This window comes from Phoxinus phoxinus (assembly GCF_949152265.1).
Source record: "Phoxinus phoxinus genome assembly, chromosome: 10".
NCBI lineage: Eukaryota > Metazoa > Chordata > Actinopteri > Cypriniformes > Leuciscidae > Phoxinus > Phoxinus phoxinus.
This window is the reverse complement of record NC_136885.1, coordinates 32,007,684-32,025,557: the sequence shown is the minus strand read 5'-3', so window position 1 is coordinate 32,025,557 and position 17,874 is coordinate 32,007,684. Positions and strand designations below refer to the sequence as shown.

The window sequence follows — 17,874 nt, the reverse complement described above, 5'->3', positions numbered from 1 at the left end:
CAATATTTATTTGATAAAAAAAAGAGAAATATTATTACAATTTAAAATAATGTAAATATATTTTAGAATGTAATTTATTCCTGAGATGTCAAAGCTGAATTTTCAGCACTCCAGTCTTCAGTGTCACATGATCCTTCAGGAATCATTCTAATATGATGAATTGCTGCTCAAGAAACATTTCTTATTATTATCCTCAATGCTCAAAACAGTGCACTGCTTAATATTTGTGCGGAAACTGATCATTTTAAAGTATAAAAGAACAGTTTGTTTGAAATAGAAATCCCTGTTACACTATAAATGTCTTTACTGTAAATCCTTGCTCTAGAAGTGTTCATTTCTGTAAAAAAACAACAACCAAAAACTTACTGACTCCAAACTTTTAAACGGCAGTGTATGTACAAGCGGAAGTAAATATGCAGTACTGCTGTATCTGTTGCGTTCAAAAAAACATTCAGAAATAAACATGCATTTATGTTTAGCCTTTTCTTAGAGAAGAGATATGAGTATTTAATGATTTCTTTAGTAGCCTAAGGCAGCATGTAAGACAGAACTGTAGTGATTAACCCAGAGAGAGAGAGAGAGAGAGAGAGAGAGCGAGAGAGCGAATGGATCCACTCCAAAACCTAGTGAACTGCCTTCTAAGACAGTATCTTCACTGATGGAATGTCACATGTGACCGATTTCTACATGATGTGTTGCTCTAATAAGCATAAAAACACAGAGCACAAACACATATTGGGTAAAGTAGTCCATTTTTAATTGGATTTCATTATCCTTGTTAGTATTTGTCAGTATTTTTTATCAGCGTTTCCTGAATTACATTACTATATTTAGAATCAACATAAAAATGTTTCATCCACATATTGGATTTTTTTCACCAAGGCTGTCGCAATGCACTATAGCATTGTCTTTTCCGTGAAGGATGTATGCGATGCTGCCTTTGGCGATACCTTAAAATGCAGCCTACGTAGCAGCTCACTGGGTTTTGGAACAAAGATTTTGACAGAGAGAGTAATGGGATTGAGGAAAAAAGATAATGAAAGATGATGAGGGATTTGCTGATGACATCACCACTCCGAGGAGCTTTAAGAGACGCCACACGGAGATCCATGAAGTGGTAAAACTTCATCCGACTCCATGGGAATGGCCCCGGGAGGGCATTCGTGATGCAGTGATGTTTTCTGGCAAATAATTTGACTTAAATCAGTTGTGGAGTTCAATTCTCAAGTCTTTGAACTCATGGGAAATAAAGTAGAGGAAGTAACGGAATAATACAACATCTGAGCCTTTTGCCAGGATTATTTTAAGCTCATGGCAACTCTTACTTCATTATCATTTGACAACTCTCATTTCACAGTTTTTAAACGTGGGCTGCTGATCAACATACAAATCATCATTATCATCAGTATTCATTATTGATGTTTGCCCAGTCAAGCATCACTATTTAAATAGCTCATATAGCATTACGAATTGCAACAGATTTTCTTTACTAGATGATTTCTGTTTAATACTAACTAAAATTAGGGTAATTATTAGAGTTCAAATTAAACCACGTATAATATTGCATTTCCTAATAAAGTTATCAGTTAATTGGTAACGTTCTGTAGTCACCAAAGCACATTTTTAAAATTGTACAGATTTTTTACATATAATAATTTATATAAATATGTATATTTATTCTTAATTTCTATATAAAGAATAAATATATAAAAATTAAAATAGTAAATATCGATCATAAATGTATAAATATAAAAATGTGTGTTTCTGTCAGGACCACTATCGTCAAATATGATTGACAATTAGCATACAGTTTGGATTGGCGGTATGGTTCCGTTCTGGGCAATAACTCCCTGCGCATCCGTGCAGTCTAGCATAGATAAGAGCTGGAGAGCAGCAATAACCCCCCTTAGGGAAAACAGAACAGAACCAACATGAATGTATGTAAATATATTTAATTCAAGATTACAACATAATTCGAGAATTTATTCTGACTCAAGGGGAATCAGAATGCCAAATCCTGACTGGATGAGAAGAGGAGCTGGGGAGGGAGGAGGGTAAATCGCTCCTGGAAACACGATAGCTGTTGATAATACTGAAGAGCTTATATAGGTATACAGTGATAGGCGTCGTATTCCTATAGGTAGTCGTGGATCAGCTGAGAGTCAGCTGATGCGAGCTTGACTAACGTGACCTGCCAGAATTATCAAGCGTAGCGTCAGTTCTGGCAGGTCACGTTAGTCAAGCTCACATCAGCTGACTCTCAGCTGATCCACGTCCACCTATAGGAATATCACGTTTCTCAGGAGCGAATTACCCTCCTCCATCCCCAGCTCCTCCTCTCATCCGGTCAGGATTTGGCATTCTGATCCCCCTTGAGTCAGAATAAATTCTTGAATTATGTTGTACTTTAAAATCTTGAATTAAATATATTTGCATACATTCATGTTGGTTCTGTTCTGTTTACCCTGAGGGGGGTTATTGCTGCTCTCCTGCTCTTATCTATGCTAGGCTGCATGCGCAGGGAGTTCTCGCCCAGAACAGAACCATACCGCCAATCCAAACTATATGCTAATTGTCAATCGTATTTGACTATAGTAGTCCTGACAGAAATATTATAAATACAAATAATATAAAACTATGTATATTATAAATATAAATAATACATTTGTTTTTATATAAATAATATCTAAATATTTAGAGAATGCACAGTATGAATATAAATATTAAATATATAAATATTTATATTATTTATGACCCTGATGTCATGAAAATCATTCGTGCATAAAAAAAAGAAAAAAAGAAAAGAAAAAAGGATGTGATCCTGAATGAGAACCCGTTCTCAATTCCCAACCCCACGTGGGCCGCGTGCTGCAAAAGCGAGAGTATCTGTCAGTGGTTAAAGTCAGCTCTGATTAGGCCCAGTCCCGCGGACAGCATGCGGTCTTTAATGAGGGCAGAGATTTATACCTGGAGATCAGCCACTCGGACAGAGGGCAAAACCAACCGAGCAGCGCCTGGCGCTCTTACCAGCCTGCTCGTCATACAAATAACAAGATTAAGTGAGCAATGCACCAAAAGCTTCACTAACAGAGAGAGGAGATCAGTTAAAGACAGAGCAGAAGAAAGATCACTAGAGAGAGGAAGTTGTAGACAATGATGAATTAACAGGGATGAAACAACACATGATCAAATGGAGGTGAGATTCACCTGCCCCTAAACTGCAGAAAACATAAAACTACCCTGTTCCTAAGTGGGCTGTTATTAGCCAAAAAAAAAAAAAGACTCAATTTGGACTTGACTTGAATTGAGGATGAGTAGATTTTCAGTATAAAGCAAATCATATGTGGTAAGTACGACTTGATTGGACTCACCAAATTTAGACATGAATGATAGTTTTTTATCAAAAAATTTTAGAGAGAGAGAGAGAGAGAGAGAGAGAGAGAGAGAGAGAGAGAGAGAGAGAGAGAGAGAGACAGAGAGAGAGAGAGAGAGAGAGAGAGAGAGAGAGAGAGAGAGAGAGAGGGGTGACGGGATCAGGAAAGGTCCACGAGCCGGGACTCGAACTCGGGTCGCCCGAAGCACAACGGCGCTACATGGATATTGGCGCCGACATACAAACTTTTGCTTTTTTTAATAGAACAGTTTATGCTTTACCCAATTATGCTTCAAAATAGAACAGTTTAAAGCATGACTTTTAAATGTTTTATTTGTTTTCATCTTTTCCACTTCACTAACCTCCAGGCATAAAAAGAACAATTTTATTTTGTGCAAACCTATGAATTAAAATTCTTCAAAGTAGCTTATTAAAATTAAATTAATAATAAATAAAAAAAACATTGCTAAAGCTTCAGTTTTAAATGCTTCAAGCATGTATATTATCAGCTTTAAAACATAAAAAAAATACTATATTTGTCACGAGCTGGTTCCACAAGGAAGCAAGTAGAGGATCTATTAGCAGCAGCCAAACTTTGTTAAACTAAATAAACCAAACAAAACACTCTGACACATGAAGACACAGAATAAGAAAACAGAAGCAATCCAAACTTAACCTTGAAGACACCAGACAAGAACTAAACTGAACAGAGGGAATATTTATCTCGAATACAGTAGGAAATTAAACTAAATCGAATGTGGATGATTTTAACTGTGACAAGATGATTGACAGGGCAGTTTAAATAGAGACTGGATGCACGTAACTAAGAGACAGAGCGGTACTATAAAGACGCAATTATGGCGAAGTACTGTAGTTTGTCCCAAAACTTGCACACTCTTCTGCAACACACTCAGAAGTATGTACTTTTTCTTCACAAAAACAGTACATACTTTTAGGGCATAGTATATGTAGGCGAATTGGGATGCAGCGTAACTAAAAGTCCATAAAAACAGTTACAATATTTAGACTGGCTGGTAAAAATAATAAAATAAGATAAAACTAAATTATTAATAATTATTCAGAATAAACTTTTTTAACGACATTTTTAAAGACAATGTTTAAAAAAGCTTTCAAGCTGCATTTTGAAATCCACTTGGCTCATAAATCTGATGGGGGAACGTGCCAAGTCTGCAAGGACTTAAGAGTCAATTCTTCACAGGATGGGATTTTTTACCATGGCTTGTCTTGGCTAATGAATATAAATTAGTTTAGCGCAGTCTAGGAAGGTTACTTAGCAAAGTCGGCTAACTATAATTACGTCCTAATGCTTGTGATGACGTCAGGTTTACGGTAAGAGTTACATGATGAACTTCTTACCATGACTGTTGCAGCGTGAAGTCTCCACAAGCCTGTTATCCTGGTCGTAGCACACCATGGCCTGGTACCGGTAGCCCTGCCCGCACTCCTTAATGTCTCCCTGTACCTTCATGCCCAGAGCGCTTTCCACTCGGCCCTCGGGCAAGATGCAGTCAGACCAGTTACCCACAGGCTGGGCGTTGTATTTGTCACAGGGGCAGTACTGAGTCTCGCTCAGCGGGTACATCTGGCTGTTCTTACACTTATCCTTCTTCTTGCTTTTTCCTGAAATCAGAGGAAGTGTGTGTTGATTACGGTTTTAATGAATGAGTCATGAACACTGAGGTCAACTCTAAACCTGCTGACTCATCGTGTCTCGAAGCTGCTTTCTTACAAAAAGCACAATGGTATTAACATACAGTTTTTTTTGGACATGATATGAAGCTAAAGCATGCAGCGCTGTTAATATACAGAATAACAACTGGGTGATATATCCAATATTCATGATGTATTTGTGAGTTTTTTTCTGGTAATATATAAGAAATTAATGATTTTTCATATCTTAAATGTGTACAGTATATAAAGCTGATATAGAGTAATATATATACACACACACACACACACACACACACACATATATATATATATATATTAGGGCTGGGGGAATTAACGCGTTAATTTTTGCGATTAATTTGAAATGTTTAACGCGTTAAAAAAAAATAACGCAGCACCTTTTTTTTGCCTCGTTTTAATGATTTCCTGCTGCGTCTGCTATTAAACAGGCTGAAATATGCCGCCCCTCCGTGTTCGGCGATCAGGTTTCATTCTCGCGCAGGTTTCATGAGCGGGTCTTTTCCGCTCAGTATGTGCGTCGCGTTCTGTGCTCCGCGCGCGCGTGTGTGTTGGCGTGCTCTGTCGTTAACGGCCCAGCAGCGGCGCTCTCTCCGTTCCGTGTGTGTGTGTGTGTGTGTGTGTGTGTGTGTGTGTGTGTGTGTGTGTGTGTCGGCGGCTCTGTCGTTAATGGCCCAAAGGCTTCAATCATGTACCAAGCACTTGAAAAGTAAAGTCCACTCAAATGACGTGAAATTTCTCTGTAGACTTCTGTTTGCTGAGCTCAGCTGGTATAGTCACAACAATGGTAAAATGACCTGCTCTGATCACATGCTCTGGTAATAATAGCTTTGTAGGACTATATTTTGTTTTGATAATTATTAAAATAATAATAATAATAATAACCTGTTAAATTGATTATGTTGATTATTGAAAAAGAATAATATTGATATATTGATGTTTCATATTTTAATATAGGGCTATTTTCTGTTCCTTTTTTTTTTCCTGTGTTGTTTAATTAGGTGATTCTAAGTTTAAATATTGATGATTACAAGCTTGGGGGAAACGCAATTAATTGCAATTAATTACAGAAAATGTGCAATTAATTAGTTAATTTTTTTTAATCGATTCCCAGCCCTAATATATATATATATATATATATATATATATATAGTATATACATATATATATATATTTTTTTTTTTTTTACTGTGAAATGTTTTAAATGTTATATACTTTTATAAAATATATATTTTTTACTGAATTTTTTATTAAATAAAAGCAGAAAACAAAAATCTAGATATTCTGAATATTGTAAAATGTTGTATATTGTCTCTTTTTTTGCATTACTCAGTCGTATACATACATACAAATATTTTTGGCCCATAATGAGGAGTATAACAAAGTATATACACCATACATAGTATAATATATCATCCCATACTCCCTTGTGCTAGAAGTCATTTAGCATTTATGCTATCTCTGGTTCAGTGATTTGCTCATGGAAACTAATGGTACAGTAATACCTCACTTCTTGCAGGGATGGAACCAGCAACCTCCTGAGTTCAAACCACAGTGTTAATGATGCATATGTCCTAATTACCCACGAGAGCTCTCCTCCGCGTACGAACCCCTACACAGTCCGAGCTGCAAGGAGAGAACTTGGACCAGTTGGTGAGCTGGCAGTCGTCTCTGCACGGTAACAGGCAGGGCTGGCTCATAACAGGCATGCTGCTGGCAAACTTCAGACACCGCACAACATCAGCCACTGTCCCATCCAGCTGCCTACATGAGATAGCTGCAGATCACACACACACACACACACACACACACACACACACACACACACACACACACACACACACACACACCGGTGAGACTCCTGCTGATTACAGAGAGGATGTGGCACAGCACCAGACACTGAGAGAAAAGGTGCAGGTGAACAGAAGATGCTTATTTATAGAACAGAGAGAGAGAGAGAGAGAGAGAGAGAGAGAGAGAGTTCACACGAGTCATGCGGTTCACTTGATCAGAAACCAGTTTAAATTATGCATTATATTTCTGTAGTTTTTATATAATTCAATAATTTTTCCCTAGTTAATCCCCAATTTATTAGGATCCAATAAGACTTTGTGTATAGCAATATCTGAACAATTATTTCGGAGCATACTAAAAACTAGTGTTGTCAACGTTAATGGGTTAACGCATGCAATTTCCACCCACCCCAGTTTAACGCAATAAACACAGCATCCGTTTTTCTGTCATTCTTTAGCTAGCGTTAGATTATATGATCACGTTAATAAGATCTTATTCATGCAAATGCTTTTAAACCATTCAAGAGTGACAAAAGAGAACGCGCTCTCTGTGAATGTCTTGTCTATAATGTGACACACGAGTCGACGCACAGAAAGACGCTTGAACGAACAATAACACACACACACAATTATGCAACTGAACAGTCCGTTTTGTCGAGTATCCTCATAAGAGCAGTCTTAAATGAGTTAAAGTCTTAAATTAAAGTTGTGAGAGAATGAGGCGCATGTTCGTTCGGCAGCGGCTGCTCTTAAAGTGACAGCAGCCAATAATGCCGTCTGTCAGTCAGTAAAGTTAATCAAAGAACGAAGGTAACAAAGAAAACAACTCACTGCTCTTGACTAAAGAACTTTTGTAGCTTTAAAAAGGATTAATCTAGATTTAATTTACAATTTATGCAGTGCAGACTGCTTGAAAACTTTATTCAATTTGTGTATATTTCCTAACAGGTAAATATGACATTTATTATGGGTTTATTTGAGGGTTCTTTTGACTTAAATTAAGTTGTTATATTTTCTACAGACAATACCTGAAATATTATATAGTGGAACATAACTAAAAACTATTTACCGTATATTCACTAAAGACATTTTCATGACTTTTTTCCTAGGTGTAAAAATTTCAATAGATCTTTTGTATTCCATTGTAATCCTGATTATTACAATTCTTAAAAATAAAAAGTACATTAAATGCATGATAGATATTTTGGACAATACTGATAGATAATTATCTTATCTATTGTTAAAATTATGTTAAATGAATGTAAGAACCCAATAATGATGGACCCAATAATGATGGTCCATATAAATATATGCACCACTATTGAGACAACTACGAGTCCAACATGAGCAGTTCAGAGAGTTACTACATTTGTAAAGATAGGCCAGTTAAGCTTTTGTCATTCCAGTGAGGCTGTGTAATCTATTAAGAGTAAGACGTAGGAAGTGACGTGAGGACGAGTAAACAGGAACCATTAGGTCAAACTTTGAGGCACTACAGAGTTCAATAGAGTGATGACGGCAACACAAAGACGCCCTTCCGTACTGTCGAGAGCAATCAGATCAAGAGTTTGAAGGATTGCTTCTGCTCCTGACATGCACTGAAGGGCAAATGTGAAGTCTAGTGTGATGGAAGCCTTTGTCAGACCAAAACCAATACCAGTATCATTCATAATAAAGTCTTCCACTGCCTTATGAGTGATAGGAATGTCTAAAAGAGGTAACAAACAGGCATGAAAAGAACCTAAAACAACTGTGAACAAAACGATTATTAAAAATACTTTGCTGACTTCAACTGGAAAACGCCAAATATTAAAGCAACAAACTCAGAGGAATAAAGTAGAATGCAAATCAGCCCATTCTGAAAGAAAGCAATACAAATTAAAAGATTCAAGAGAAGATCTTGGATCAGATAATGTACCAAAATTATGGTTATTGCTTAAGATTTCACAGCTAGAGAAACACAGTATTTGGACACCATGGGGAAATTCACTACAAATGAATTGTGCACATACGGTCCGAGTTAGCATCTGATTAAAGGAATTATGTAAATATGCGCAAAATCTGCAATGAACACAATTTGCATGCTGCAATTCTCGACTGAGGGCATTTAGTGAATAAGACACAGGGTGTTGTGCAGTGTGCTAAACACTGTGAATGTGGCCATTAGGTGAAAGATTAATGTTGCACATGCCGGCTGACCCACCTCTAGTCTGGACTCCAGCTCCACAGGTCTCCTGAGCTCCTTTACTGTCTCTGCGGATGCTCCATGGCACCAGCTGACATTTACGCCACTTGTGCGTTTTCCACCTGCAAATTCAAAGTGATATCATTATAATTATCAGCAGAGGTTGATCAGTTAGCACACTGTAAATCCTAATTAGCTGACTTAAATATCAGGAAACCCACTGCCTTAGAAAACGAACTCATCTTAATTAAGCAGTTCACAATCTGATAACAGTTTTAACCATTTACTTTTGAGAACTGAGAAAAATAATTGCATACAGGCTTTGAATGACAAGAGGTTGAATAAATAATGAATGACAGAATCTTTATTTTTGGGTAGACTACTCCTATAGGTGTACATATCTTCATATACTCATTTATTTCAAGAAGATCAGTTTGAGCAGAAATCTATACTGAACGTCAGCAATAGATGTGAGAATTACTGATGAGTGTAGAGGCAGGGCTTGTGGGTAAAGAGGTACCTGTAACCCGGACACACAGATGGAGTCACACAGTCTTTCTCTTCATAAAGGACGTCCGGACACTCCTGACCTCCATTAGCTGGCATCTGGATGACCACTCGATAGCGGAACTGTTTATTATTCTGCCCATTCAAACCTGCTAAGAGAGACAGAAAGGTAGACAGAACGATAGAAAAAAATGACAGACAGATAGATAGATAGATAGACAGATAGATAGAACGACAGACAGACAGATAGATAGATAGACAGACAGACAGACAGACAGACAGACAGATAGATAGACAGACAGATACACAGATAGATAGATAGATAGATAGATAGACAGACAGAGAGATAGATAGACAGATAGATAGAACGACAGACAGACAGACAGACTGATTGATGATAGATAGATAGATAGACAGACAGACAGACAGACAGACAGACAGACAGACAGATAGAACGACAGACAGATAGATAGAACGACAGACATACAGAACAACAGACAGATAGATAGAATGACAGACAGACAGACAGACAGATAGATAGATAGATAGATAGATAGACAGACAGACAGACAGACAGACAGACAGACTGACTGACTGATTGATGATAGATAGATAGATAGACAGACAGACAGACAGACAGACAGACAGACAGACAGACTGACTGACTGATTGATGATAGATAGATAGATAGATAGACAGATAGACAGACAGACAGACAGACAGACAGACAGACATACAGACAGACAGATAGAACGACAGACAGATAGATAGAACGACAGACATACAGAACGACAGACAGATAGATAGAATGACAGACAGACAGACAGACAGACAGACAGACAGACAGACAGACAGATAGACAGATAGATAGACAGACAGACAGACAGATAGAATGACAGACAGACAGACAGATAGATAGATAGATAGATAGATAGACAGACAGACAGACAGACATACAGACAGACAGACAGATAGAACGACAGACAGATAGATAGAACGACAGACATACAGAACGACAGACAGATAGATAGAATGACAGACAGACAGACAGACAGACAGACAGACAGACAGATAGAATGACAGACAGATAGATAGATAGATAGATAGATAGATAGATAGATAGATAGATAGACAGACAGATAGAATGACAGACAGATAGATAGATAGATAGATAGATAGATAGATAGATAGATAGATAGATAGATAGATAGATAGATAGATAGATAGATAGATAGATAGATAGATAGACAGAACAATAGAGTACCTGCTTCACAGGATGTGGGACACTCTGTCCAGTCACTGAAGGGTGTCACTATACAATCTCTCTTGCAGGGCAGCAGACAGGGTCGCACTGACTCCGGCCGAGGGGCTTCAGGACATCTGAGACAACAAACAGACAAACAAGACTCTCAGTGCAAGAAAATGTGACTCGCATGTTATTTGATCACAGAAAGCAGGTGTGTAGAGCCCAGGGATACACTGAGAGCTCTGTGTTGCACTTTCACAAAAGACCCAGTCGTCGAAATAAGATATATATATATCAGGCTGATCTTTATATAACAACTAATGCAGGTCACCTGCACACACATGTATTCAAACACTTTCACTTTACATTTCCCTGTTGTTTGTGCCAAAAATAAGTCTTATATGGGATGTTTTCTACACTTCTGTAGCATTTTATTTTTCCTCTGAGTATCATTGACTGGTTTAGTCGAGGCTTTATCAGCATTTTCCGCTCTCTCTGACCCTTCAAATAAAGCAGGCAATTTATACTGCTGTGACTGTAAGAGTTTTAAGAGCACACTTCACATGTGAAATGAGTAACAGCGCACAGAAGCTGGTAGTTTGATGTTGAGTCCAATATAGTTTTTAACAGCTCCATCCTTCAATAACAGACAACCTCTATGTAACGCTGCATTACATTGACTGTTTCACAGTCATCTCAGATTAACTGAATTCACAAAACAGCATTAGAAATGGAAACGTGAGCCATTTTTTTTGTATCAGCTCAAATGGAATCAATTCAGAACTCAGATTTAGTCTCCATGGTATTTATTCATATAAAAAAAGTGGGAACTTGATTTTTACTGTATCTTACTTCTTGCATTACTACACACAGTCTGAAATTATTTTACTTTAAAAGTACACAGGTATGTTTGAAAAAACAAACAAACACCTTTTTGAAGGGATAGTGCACCTAAAAATTGAATTTACTCACACTTATGTCGATCCAAACCCGTATGACTGACTTTCTTCTACAAAAAAGATGATATTTTAAACAACATTTGGATTCAAACAACATTGGACCCCATTGACTTTCATTGTATAGACAAATAATCAAAAACAGACATTTTTCTAAATATCTTGTTAATGTTGTTCATTTCGGGGTGAACTTTCCCTTTAAGCCATTTCAAAGCAAATGCATTTGGTAAATATTAAGATACTGTATATATCATCAAAATAACAAGATATTTTAGCTTTATTGGCTTTAGCTATATTGCCCAGCCTTACTCCATACAATGGATTACATCAGAATCCTTGTTGAGCAAGGCTCAGCAACATCTGTAGCACAACAATGCCTCTTTTTTTCCAATCTTATTTTCCCTGCTCCACGGTTGCATTATGAAGCAGCCAGACGAGGCAGATAAGGCCTCACATCCTGTTACAGTAGTCAGTCACTGGGTAATACTCTTCTTTTATCACTGTTACAGCTCCTCAATTTAAGATCAGGGGTTAGTTTTAATCTGCTTCTGTATTTTAAGCACTGCTCCGGCTCGGTCGAATTCCCCTGGATAAAGATAAACAGGGATGCAACAGTCCACCAGAGGGGCATTCAGTAATCTGATCTTTGATCAAATCCTCCACTGTGAAGGAAGTCGCCATGTGCTCCATGTTTCATGAGGGTTGCAAAGCTGCCACAATATAATAAAGCAACAGATATATAAGGCCGATTTATTCGTAATACCAATAGCAGAAGCGGTAAATCCTGCCAGGGAAACAAATCTGGTTTGGGTGTGCAGGGCTCTCCTGGAGATTGGGTAAATTTCTGACAGAGCATTAGAAACATTTCAAGACAGGCAATGCTCATTTAACGGCTAAAATGGCTATTATTATCTGCTACAATTAGTCAAGAGTTCAAATGGTTAAACTGCAATATCATACACGGAAATGACTATGACAAAATTATTGCGAACTGTTTTTGTTGCGAACTGAAAGGATTAAACTGGAACTTGGTAATGTTCCAATAGCATCATTAAAAAAAGAGTTCATACATTTAACTGTGAGGAAAAACAAATGCATCGCTCCCTTGCCCTCTCTAAGTTGTCATTATTTTTCAATTAGGATTAACTGTCATAACCGGCAGCGTGAACCATGAAGTGAGGGATCACATTTCCTTGAAGGTTTCCCTGAAGTAGCTCATTAGAGTTTCTGGAGAAACTATTGTAACACTGTTTTCGCACTGTTAATCACGTCTAATAGGATATTCCTTTAAAAGTACAACATTTTTGACCTGATAAGAAGTGTGGAACATCCAGAAACAAAGTCATGCAAGTACAACTTCTTCGACTTTAAATGAGGAAATAAACAAATATTACAATTTTATCACCAAATTAAAAATATTTTTTACAAGAATTAAGATATAATTAATGTAGCATCTTCAACTCAAGCGGATCCAGGCAATGCATTTGCTCATTTTTGGAGTTAGCATTATTTTTATACTATTATTATATATTATTTATTATCATTTTGAATTAACTTTTATTTTTTGTAATTTCAGTTGTCTTGTTATTTTTATTATGTTATTTAATGTCATTATTATTATTTATATTTACATTTAGCTTTAATTTATTTTTATTTCAGTTTTAGTCATTTTAGCACGTTCCACCAGAGGGGCATTCAGTAATCTGATCTTTGATCAAATCCTCCACTGTGAAGGAAGTCGCCATGTGCTCCATGTTTCATGAGGGTTGCAAAGCTGCCACAATATAATAAAGCAACAGATATATAAGGCCGATTTATTAGTTAGTTGCCAAGGCAACATTTAAAATTTTTGTTTGTTTCTCATCTAATATTTATATTTTATTTCATCTTTATTTAAATTTCCCAAAAAATCCAATTCTTCATTCTAGTTCTGTTTTCGGTTTAATTCAGTTCCCTGTTCTGGTTTGCCTGAGCTTGTTTGTTTCCATAGTTTCTGATTGGTTACGCACCTGTTTCTGTTCCCATGTTACCATGTGTATTAAAGCCCTATGGCTACGCTCAGACCGTCAGTCCAAATCCGATTTTTATGTATTGAAATTGGATTGAAATACAGATATTTCAGAAAACGAAAAAAATCACACACAAATTGGATCTGAACAGTAGCAATACACAATGTGTACGACAGTTATTTTAGATTAGATTCCAATTGGATACACAAGGAAACGGTTTCTTTTCCAAATGAAATGCACTTTGATAAACATGCGACATCTCATCTCGCTGCTTCTAAAAGAACAAAAAAAAAGGCATCTGATAGAAACCAAAGCTCTCATGTTGAATAGTGTGTGAAAACTATGCAATCTATCTTGTACCCTCTCAGTCATGACACAGTGTTTGTTTCCGGCTCATTCTTCACGATATTGTCTAGATAAGTATCATAAAAAGCCTATTAAAAAAAACAACTAACACTGTCAGAGCAAGAGATGAAAGTTGAACTGCAGCAGCTGTCAGTTTCTGCGAGGCGCATCAAAGGTCCGGGCCCTGAGCTTTAACATCGCTGTCTGTGTGATTGTGTGTTTTCTCTCAGTCTGACGCTGTGAGTGACACAGAGTGTCTCGGAGAAGGAAAACCTGTGTAAGCTCTTCCTGCCTCAGACCTGGGAAAAAACATGACAACTGAGCGCATTTATGATTTGCTGCAATCAAGTCTAGACGAGATATTTAAAATGATATGCAGGTCTGAGCGAGGATGTGAATTTTGATTTTGTTATGGGTCACATCAAATGCCTCTAAAGCCACAACAATGTTTTGCCATTGACAGCTGCATATAAATGAAGTCGATATATGGCTGATATACACTATACTACCAAAAGTTTTGGGACATCCGCCTTTATATGCACATGAACTTTAATGACATCCCATTCTTAATCCGTAGGGTTTAATACCGAGTTGGCCCACCCTTTGCAGTTATAACAACTCTTCTGGGAAGGCTTTCCACGAGGTTTAGAAAGCGCACTTGTGAGGTCAGGCCCTGATGTTGGACGAGAAGGCCTGGCTCGCAGTCTCCGCTCTAATTCAACCCAAAGGTGTTCTATCGGGTTGAGGTCAGGACTCTGTGCAGGCCAGTCAAGTTCCTCTACACAAAAACGCACTCATCCATGTCTTTATAGACCTTGCTTTGTGCACTGGTGCGCAGTCATGTTGGAACAGGAAGAGTTCATCCCTAAACTGTTCCCACAAAGTTGGGAGCATGAAATTGTCCAAAATGTCTTGGTATGCTGAAGCATTAAGAGTTCCTTTCACTGGAAGTAAGGGGCCGAGCCCAAGCCCTGAAAAACAACCCCACGCCATAATCCCCCCTCCACCAAACGGTACAGTCAGGCAAGTACCGTTCTCCTGGAAACCACCAAACCCAGACTCGTCCATCGGATTGCCAGACAGAGAAGTGTGTCCAGAAAACACATCTCCATTGCTCTAGAATCCAGTGGCGGCGTGCTTTACACCCCTGCATCTGATGCTTTGCATTGCAATTGGTAATGTAAGGCTTGGGTGCAGCCGCTTGGCCAAGGAAACCAAATCCATGAAGCTCTCCATGAACTGTTCTTGAGCGAATCTGAAGGTCACACAAAGTTTGGAGGTCTGTAGCTATTGACTCTGCAGAAAAATGGTGGCTTCTGCGCACTGTGCACCTCAACATGACCCTGCTCTGTGAATTTAAGTGGCCTAGTTGCTCCCAATTGCTTCCACTTTGTTATAATACCACTAACAGTTAACCGTGGAATATTTAGTAGGGAGGAAATTTCACGATTGGACTTATTGCACAGGTGGCAACCTATCACGGTACCACGCTTTAATTCACTGAGCTCCTGAGAGCGACCCATTCTTTCACAAATGTTTGTAGAAGCAGCCGAAGCAGGTTATCGGTTATCAGTATCGCCCACATTTTTCATTTCGGTGGATTCCTTGTTTTTTTGCACATTTCATTATAATTCATCATTATACTACACTATTCCAAGATTAGACATGCTTGTCGTCATAATCTTTCATTAAAATGTAGCAACTCCACCACTGAATCTCTTTTACTTTTTCAACTGCAGGTCCAACCACATGACTATAATCTGATATATGAAATTTTTCACAATATAATCAATTTAGAAAATCACATTACAGAAGCTTAACCCTAACTTTTATACCTAACATTTATACTCCATTCTGAACATTGAAAAATGGCTGGAATGTTTTTTTGTTGTTGTTTTTCAACACTACAAAATTCAACACTACATTACATTGCAATTTTCCCATGCAGTCTAGACTAAACACACAGACTGGTCTACTCCTTTAAGTGGTTAAAAGCAAGTGGAAAATTCTATATTATAGCTAAGCCACAATTTGTCTTTGCCAAAAACCCAGTGCTATTGTTTCCACAAAGGACTGTCAGAAGGACATTGTCTAAGTGGATCAATGATGTATTTTTAGGGGGTTTGTTTGTGCTAAGCCTCAAGAGGCCCCTCATCTAGTGGTGATTAAATTGCATTAAAGAATCAAGCCCTCTTAATTACTGCTATTATCATCAATAGGAAATTAGGCAGTCTGAAAATGACTGTGCTAATTAGCCTGTTTGTGACTCCATGTTTATTCAGCTTTCCGCAGCCTCGTTTGCCTGCAGTGGAATGATAGGGTTTGTGAGCATGCAGACTTCTGTAGAGTAATTACAATATGCCACTCAAACATAAGCAACCCATCTTTTCTTCTGACACAATTCTGCATCACCACTAACTCGAGGTAAGATGTGTGCTTACATCATAATTACAGATTTTATTAATGCAACCTAAAATTGTCAAAATTAAGATTGCATTGACAGTTATGACATGAACACTGTCCAGGCCAAATTTAACCCAAAATCAAAAGTACAACAAAAGAAACTATATTTTGCATAAAGACAATGAAGACTATTTTAGGACCAATAATTAACACCCATATCCTCATTATCAAAAAAAAAAAAAAAAAAAAAAGTATATATATATATATATATATATATATATATATATATATATATATATATTACATCAAGAAAAAGAACAATAAATGTATTAATTTCTGAAGGATCATGTGACACTGAAGACTGGAGTAATGGCTGATGAAAATTCAGCTTTGTGTCATTAAAATAAATTATATTTGAAAGTATATTAAAATAGAAAACCATTATTTTAAATTGTAATAATATTTCACAATATTCAAAATTGTTCTGTATTTTTGATCCAATAAATGCAGGCTTGATAAGAATAAAAGACAGCTATTCAGTGTTCTGAAACTAAGCCGGTCAATTATAACAAACACTTTGTTTGCAATAGCAAAAACAACAGCAAATCCCCAACCTGTAAGCACTGGCAGAATTTGTCACTCATTCCACATGCAAACAGGCGAGCCAATCGGATGAAATGCCATTTACATACAACATTCTTCAGAGGAGGGAAGCAATAAGACCCTTTTAAAATCTTACTTTTTGGGTGGCACCTGTCCGACGTTGACTTTTACGCAGATGACCTTGCGTGTTTGCACGCCCATGGTGCAGGTGGATTTGTCTACGCTGGAGGAGGTATTGAGAGTGGATGTGGTGGTGTCCTCCACACACTGTCCCCAGGGGCCCGTCTGCCAGTGATACACGATGCAGGGATGCTCATTACAGTTCCGCACCTCCTGCAGGGCGCTGGTGTTCGGACAGCCGGAGCCTCCTGCAAGAGTGTGAAGATATGCATTAGGTCTGACACGTGTCCGGCGTCACGTCACGCCACAGCAGCTTGAGGAAATCCACACTAGAAGCGTCCAAGCATGTCAACTCAGGAATTCAGCTATAGTCAAATGAAAGTCTATTGAAAATAAATCACAACCAGAAATACATTATCATGCAATTATTTGATAAAAAAATAGTTAAAACGGTAATATTGTGGAATATTAGTACAATTTAAAATAATTGTTTTCTATTTAAATATATTTTAAACTAATTTATTCTTGTGATCAAAGCTGAATTTTCAGCATCATTACTCCAGTCTTCAGTGTCACATGATCCTTTAGAAAGCATTCTAATATGATGGTTTGCTGCTCAAGAAATAT

The 17,874-nt window shown here is 37.5% G+C and overlaps 1 protein-coding gene across 1 annotated transcript in view; it reads right to left on the bottom strand.

Moving 5' to 3' along the window:
- The window catches only part of thsd7ab (thrombospondin, type I, domain containing 7Ab), a 120,595-nt gene that overhangs the window by 26,117 nt on the left and 76,604 nt on the right, over positions 1-17,874 (bottom strand). Inside the window, exons 9-14 of the mRNA XM_079625461.1 lie at positions 17,264-17,495; positions 10,830-10,945; positions 9,579-9,714; positions 9,077-9,180; positions 6,663-6,857; positions 4,751-5,014 (exon numbers count right to left, since the gene is read on the bottom strand). Coding sequence (XP_079481587.1) covers positions 4,751-5,014; positions 6,663-6,857; positions 9,077-9,180; positions 9,579-9,714; positions 10,830-10,945; positions 17,264-17,495 — 1,047 coding nt within the window. The remainder of the gene's footprint in view (positions 1-4,750; positions 5,015-6,662; positions 6,858-9,076; positions 9,181-9,578; positions 9,715-10,829; positions 10,946-17,263; positions 17,496-17,874) is intronic.